Source organism: Verticillium dahliae, genomic scaffold (genome assembly GCF_000150675.1).
Source record: "Verticillium dahliae VdLs.17 supercont1.2 genomic scaffold, whole genome shotgun sequence".
Lineage (NCBI taxonomy): Eukaryota > Fungi > Ascomycota > Sordariomycetes > Glomerellales > Plectosphaerellaceae > Verticillium > Verticillium dahliae.
In genome coordinates this window covers 2,341,743-2,348,441 of record NW_009276916.1, presented here as the reverse complement: position 1 = coordinate 2,348,441, position 6,699 = coordinate 2,341,743, and the positions used below count along the sequence as shown (strand labels likewise).

The 6,699-nt window shown below is 58.1% G+C and overlaps 2 protein-coding genes across 2 annotated transcripts; one reads left to right on the top strand and one right to left on the bottom strand.

Moving 5' to 3' along the window:
• Positions 1–179: 179 nt before the first annotated feature.
• On the top strand, positions 180–512 carry VDAG_01582 (riboflavin kinase; the record flags this gene model as incomplete). The annotated part of the gene is made up of 1 exon (XM_009650468.1): positions 180–512. The coding sequence occupies one exon, from the start codon at positions 180–182 to the stop codon at positions 510–512; it is 333 nt and encodes a 110-aa protein (XP_009648763.1).
• Positions 513–993: 481 nt separating this feature from the next.
• On the bottom strand, positions 994–3,276 carry VDAG_01581 (transcription factor; the record flags this gene model as incomplete). Its single annotated transcript, XM_009650467.1, has 3 exons — positions 994–1,044; positions 1,104–2,881; positions 3,036–3,276. The coding sequence occupies 3 exons, from the start codon at positions 3,274–3,276 to the stop codon at positions 994–996; spliced, it is 2,070 nt and encodes a 689-aa protein (XP_009648762.1).
• Between the last annotated feature and the right edge of the window lie 3,423 nt (positions 3,277–6,699).

Below are 6,699 nucleotides of genomic sequence, written 5' to 3'. Positions count from 1 at the left end.
CCCACCGCCAACCTCCCGTCGACGCATCGTGACCCCTGGATCGAAACGTTCGCCTCGGGCGTCTACTTTGGCTGGGCCTCGATCGCCCTGCCGCGGACCACCCCAACCGCCCCAGCCCAGGCCCAGGCGCAGACGCAAACGCAAACGCAAACGCGCCGCTGGCCCCCCTGCTGTACCCGATGGTCATGTCCATCGGCTACAACCCGTTCTACAAAAACACGGTGCGGTCGGCCGAGGTGCACGTGCTGCACCCGTTCGCCGCCGACTTTTACGACGCCCACATGCGCCTCCTCCTGCTCGGCTTCGTCCGCGAGGAGAAGGACTACAAGTCCCTCGAGGCCCTCGTCGAGGACATTCGCTTCGACTGCGACGTCGCGCGCGAGAGCCTGAGGCGGAGCGCCTGGTGTCCGCCGCGCGAGGACGTGCTGCGCAGCGGCGAGGGGGCCGAGGCGCGGCTGGGTGACGGCGAGGGCACGCTCGACGTGTCGTGGCTGCTGCGTGCTCTGGAGTGAGAGGGCGGTACTCGCTGGCCCCCTGTGTCGGGGGCTGGTGGAAAGCTAGAGCTAGAAGGGAGGGGGCGTTTGCCAGATGGGGGCCATGCGAGCATCAGCACCTACGTACGAGCGACGAAGAAAGATGATGTGCACCCGGTTTCATGGAAACATGTAGACTTCGTATAGACATGAGAAACGATAAACATGCCTGCCTACACACCATGTACGCCCTTGCGACCCAGTGTCCAAAATCGAAGCCATCCCCTTCCCTCTTCCCTCCCCATCACATACGCATCACACCGGAGCCCAAAAAGACAACATCTGAAAGAAAAAGAAACACTGCTTCTTCTCATCTGGAGAAGGATGAAACTGTAGAGAAAAAAAATCCCGGGCATGCGCCCAACTTGTCCCAAACGCCGCCCGTACCTGAATGCCCTGGTATGTCCCCGGCCTGATGACCCCCTTCATACTTTTTTTGTTTCGGGATTGAACCCCCCATCTAAACAGCAAGTTGGTGCGGTTCCTGGTTGCGCGAATAGCATGGCAAAAACTGCACGTCTAGTCAGTACGAGGACGCCGACAGTCTCGGAGCAGGGCCGAGTAACTCACATTCATAACGATAAGCATGGGAATATCAAAGACATCGCGTTTGATGGTCCAGCAATAGCGACAGTTGACCTTGCCGTCCTTCTCAATCTTGGAGATGCCGTGTTCACCGTCGATACGAATGACGCGGCTGCTGAGGATGCTCTTCCTTGGGTCTCGTTGTGGCGTGACCTCCATGGCAGCGGCAGCCTCGGCAGCCTCTTTGGTCCGGTATTTGAGTGCTTGGCATGTCTTGTAGACCTTGCCTCGGCTGTCGCCAAATGCAAGGTGGGAGAAGTCCTCGTAAAACTCAATGACACTGTCGTCGTCGAGAATCTCGGCAATGAAGACTGGCTGCTTGCGACTCCCTTCCGTCTCGACAGAGTCCAGCGTTGCGGCGGACAGCTTCGGCGTCGCCAAGCCAGCACGACCCGTGTTGGCGCCGCTTGCAGTGGTAGAAGCAGCACCGCCAGTATTGACGTTCAAGTTGGGTTCGTTGCCGAGAAGGACGTCCTTGGTCCATCCTGTCAAGGCGGTGAACTCCTTGTTCGCAGCCGCAATTTCGCCCGTCCGGCGACACACTATGGTAGGCGCCGAGCACTGGTGCATATAGTCTTCATATTCGAACAGCGTCCTTTGGAAACACTTCTCCATGAAGACGAGATCCTGTTGATTCAGGTTCCGCGTGCAGGAGATAAACGAAGGCCGGATGCTGGCCAGTGCCTTGGCAATCCTTAGCGTCTTGTTGGCAGAGAATCTCTTCTGAAGGAAAGCGATGAGAGCGTGGAACCCGGCCAGGTACTGATAGGGCTCCTTAACCGACTCGTATATCCACGATGGATCTCTCTGCCTCTTTCCCAGGATCGATTGGGGCCCGCCTTTCTGCGCCGCACTGGGCTTGCTCTTGTGACGGCCTCCGACACCTGTCAGGGATTGGTTACCGCCCAGGCCGCCGAAATTGCCGCTCGGTGAGCCCTCAAAATTGAAATTGGTCGGTTGTGGACTCGCCGTCGTCTCGGTGCTGGGACTATGCAGACTGTTTGGGCCGGCAGCGATAGCATATGCGTGGGGCAAGCCATGTTGGAGATTGCCCTGCTGATACAGGCCGCTTGAAGGGTGATCGAGGTTCAAGAATTCGCTCCCTATGCCATCATAGGACTGACCAAACTGGCCGTTGCCGTTGCCAAAGACACCAGCGGATCCAAAATTGATGTCGCCGCTGCTGGGTCCTGAAAGAGAAGGGTCGCGCGGTGGAGTCTCCCCAGCCCCAGAGGACATGTGGCCCAGCATGCCAAACTCCATGGCACCATACTGGCTGCCGAAGTTGAGGCCTTCCAAGTCAAAGTTGAAGATGGCGGGGTTGCTGGGGTCGAAGAGTGTATTAAAACTCAATGGATCCCCGGAGATCTGAGGCGAGATCATGCCTCCCATCGTATTAGGTCGCTGGTTATTGGTGGCTGGCTGAGGGAATGGAGGCGAGACTGGTGACGGCTGCGGGAAAGTGAGTCCCTCGGGAAGGCCCACGGGTGTCTGCGAACCAGAGTACACCGGGAACGTGGTCGAGGCGGTACTTTGGGAAAAGTAGGTGCTCCCGGCTGTGGAGGCCGTCTCCGAAGCATTGCTGTGCTGTCGTTGACCGTTTGGACGGGCCGGCGTTGGGTTCGGGTTGTAATTGGGGCCCAGAACAGGTCGCAAGGCTTCAGGAGGTGCATCGTGGAGATATTTCGCCTTTTTGCGTACGCCGTCCTGGCAGGCATCGGCCAGGCCACGCTTGATGCATCGTTGACATGGTCGTTCATCTCCTGTAGGGAACGTCAGTCAGAGCTGGTCCGTGGGCACATCTGCCCCGAGCGCAACCCCGCCATGCCGGCTGCCGCTGTCACCAAGGCGAGCAGGACGGATCACACAAGACCCGCGAGTCACACCGAAGAGGATCAGATTCTGGCAAAAGCTTACCGCACGTCAAATGAGCTCGCTGGCAAGCATAGCATGCTCTCCTGGCCTTCTTCCGCCGTGGGCGCAAGGGGTCTTTAGGGTCATACTTCTTCTTGACCTCGCCATTGTTGTCGGTAGAGTCGTTCGTCTCGGCCATCTTGTCGTCTTCGTCTTTCACAGCAAGATCGTCTTCGTACTCGTGCTCATTGTCCGACATGGCATCCGAGACCTCGGCCCCGTTCTCCTCGAGTTCGTCCGGCATAGTGACGAAGGTTTATATACAGCCTACACGCTGGTGGGAGCGACAGGTTGGTGGCGTGGCGCGCGGGAGGTGTACGAGATGACGGCACGGCTATGCGAGCCCTCGACCGGGATGGCCCTGTCCTGGGCGGCAGCGCCAGGCTCTTGGCTTGGTGTCTCGTCCAGGAGCTGTGGTGTAAGGGGAAAGAGTATGGTCAATCGTCCTGCAGGGCAGCGCTTTACGTGGTACACGACAGGGTATAGTTTCCTCGCAGCGACACACAGACAAAATAGCCCCGACCAGCGATATATCGTTTCCCCTCGTTGCGCTTGGGTGGGATGGGCCCTTGCGGCGCCCAAAGAGTCTTTGAGAGGTAATCGTGGACAAATAGGAGGTCGCGCGGGAGCTGTGTCACGCCGCCGCCGCAAATTGAGGCTCGAACGTAGGAGGGCGTAGAGGCGATGCTGCGTGTCGTTGTTTTGCTGCTAGAAGAGGGGGCGTGCTCCTAGTGTACGTCTGGCTTTCCAGTGTAGGTAGGTAGGTTGTGCCAGCGGAGGATCAGTCAGGCACGACGATAGGCAGGCCTCGTATCGTTCACAAGCAAGGCTTGCCAATGGAGCTGCGACGGAGGGTGGGAGGAGGCGTTCCTGGTGTAACGAAATCGTCGACGGCGCAAAGACTGGGTCGCTGAGATGGCAGTGACCAGTCAAGATCGTAGAGAGAGGAGAGAGAGGGGGACGGGGGAGGGGGAGCTCGAGCCGTGGCTTTCCCAAGGACGTCGCGGACCTCGAGGGAGGGGCGGATGAAGCACCGTCAGGGACAGAGGCCACGGCGTGGATGTCTAGGTGTCGCTCGCTGGCCGGCAAACTTGTGACAGAGGCTGGGGTTCGAGCTCGGGATCGTGGATAGCCGGCTGTGGGCGTCGATGAGGGTAGCGTCGATGGCAGCGGCAAAGAGGGGAGGAGGGATGCAGGTCGTCGGCAGCTACCCGTCGGGGTCTATTGCGAGTGGTAAACACGCATTGACATGCAACACAAGGTCGGCGACCAAAAGAAGGCCGAAGTTGGGTATCGAGTCGATTTCCTCGATGGGGGGATGAGGGCAATTGGCTTCGTAAGGGCGCAACAAGACGAGGTCACACGTGGAGGAGAGGAGGGCGCGAGGGTTGTCGAGGGCGTTGGGTGAGGCGTGGGTGTTGCGACAGGCCCATTGACGCGGGGCTGAGAGAGCGCAAATAGGTGTCGGGTTTGGCGTCTTCGGTGTTGATGTAGCGAGGAGATCGCTATGGCAAGGGAGCTCCGGGTCGATTGTCTGCGGCGACGTTGGGTCGGTCGTGAGTTTGTCAACCTCGGTCTGCGTTCAGTTGACACGAGTGAGCGCACACGTGTTTGAAGGTAGGTGTGTAGGTATGTACCTCAGACGCAGCGACAAGAGTGTTTTGGCGAGGCTCTGAGTGGTTGACTGAAGAGCTGTCGTGTGTGTTGTGACCCGACGGAGAAATAAGCTGCGACTGGAATACTAGGGGAGGCATCGGACCTGCCTACGTACAGTACCTACTAGGCTCCTAGTATTGGTTGGTCTGGTGTGGTGCTTGTCTCTCCAGCACTCGTGGCTGCGTTCCATTGCCCTTGGGATTGGGGCATGGTCAAAGATTTGCGCTGCGGGGTTCGTCAAAGGGTGGGTCGGTTGGGCATTGCTCTCGCATTGGAGAAGAATAGGTGGCGCATGATTGGCCGCGCACAGCTGATGGTTGCACCAACTGCTAGTCAGTCAGTATTGGTCTGGCTTGTTTGGTCGCTAGAAAGGCTCCGGCCCTGCGGGAGAACTTGGGGTTGGAGGAGGACCCCGTAACCGAGGTCACAAGACCAATGAGATGCTCGTCCATCCCAGGGCTGAGAGTCTCCGTCCGTTCTTTGCTTCAGGCACCATGTCGCTAACTAGGCTTCAGGGTTCAGGCGGACAGGCCATGAGGGGTGATCAAATAGGCCTCGTGATCAATGCAGAAGGAAGACTCGGATTCACGAGATTTGGGGTGCGAGGCTCGGCTCGAAACACACACTTCAACTGGCAGCTTCAATCCACGGACCGGCGGCCCAGGAACGGGTCTCAGACCAACATGTCTCCTGCCCTGTCTTGCTGATCCTGTCTTGCGTGACTGGCAGGTGATCGAGCCGGCAAGTACGAGAGACAGTACCGATTTCCTCATCACGCAATTATAATTAGGTACCTAGGTACCTAGACACAGGCAAGTGCCTACCTGCCTGCTACCATATCATGCCTTTATTACAGGAGGCAGGCAAGGATCCGTGGGGCAGCTGCGACTGTGGCTGTGATTCATACGGGAAGCAGCAACGGCATCATCATGTCCCCCTGCCTGTGCCTGGTCTTTGGCTCAATGGCCATTCTTATCAACGGCTGCGCGCCGTCATGTTGATTCAGACATGCATGATTCAGTCGGATTTGCTTGTTTGCTGTTCCAGCCTCAACCTGCGACGACGACGACGACGACAACGACTCGATTTCTTTACGGCTTTTACGAGCTCACTACATTGTTGTGCAGTCATCCGCTACTCGTCTGGGACCTCACTCGATGGCCACTTCATGCCAACTCCCCAAGAAACATCTCACTCCCCCCTTTGTACCATGCAAAACTCTGTGCAATAAACATACCATCACGCTGGCTTGGCACCCCTCAGCCACACTCATCACACCTCACCTCGCACCACGGATCATTGTCACCTGCATGAGATTTGCTAACATGGGCCTTAATTGTTTCAACCCGGGAACCGAGGCTTACAACAAACCACTGACCTGCTGCCAAGTGATCTTGCGCCTACCTAGGCTTGCCAGGCAACTCTGTTGGATACGATTGCTCACTCCATGCTGACATGTAACACAGAGTGCTAGCAGGACGGTTGTCATCTTCTCACTGGCCGGCTCACGCGTCGACGCGTCTTAATCGTTTCAGGCCCAGCCTCGCCTCGATGCCGGCATGGCGATTGGGCCATCGACAATAGAGACTTCTGTTGCGTCACCTCCCAGGCTTTGGAGTAGCCCATGCGGCAGGCATCCTTCGCCGGCCTTCCCAGCTCCCACGATCCCATCGCCACAACCATGTCGTGGGTTCGAATGCGACACCTCTTCTCTTCCTTTGCTCCGATCATCGTCGCATTGTCGTAGGCGTGGCTCAGGAACACGGGTCTGGGCAACACAAAGCTAGCCCTGAACCAAGGCCAGCCGCGAGCGCCTCGACACGGGTCGACACTAGTGCGTCGGCATCTGGCGTGCACACGCCTCGATCACCCGCAGGCCGAGTAGCTTGTGCTACGATGGTGCCTGATCCGACGAAGAGGCGCCTGTCGCCTCGTCGCCACTGGGCTTATGCACGCGGTCGGGCACCTAGGGTGGCTTTCCAAGGTCTCAACGACCCCTGGAGACCGATTT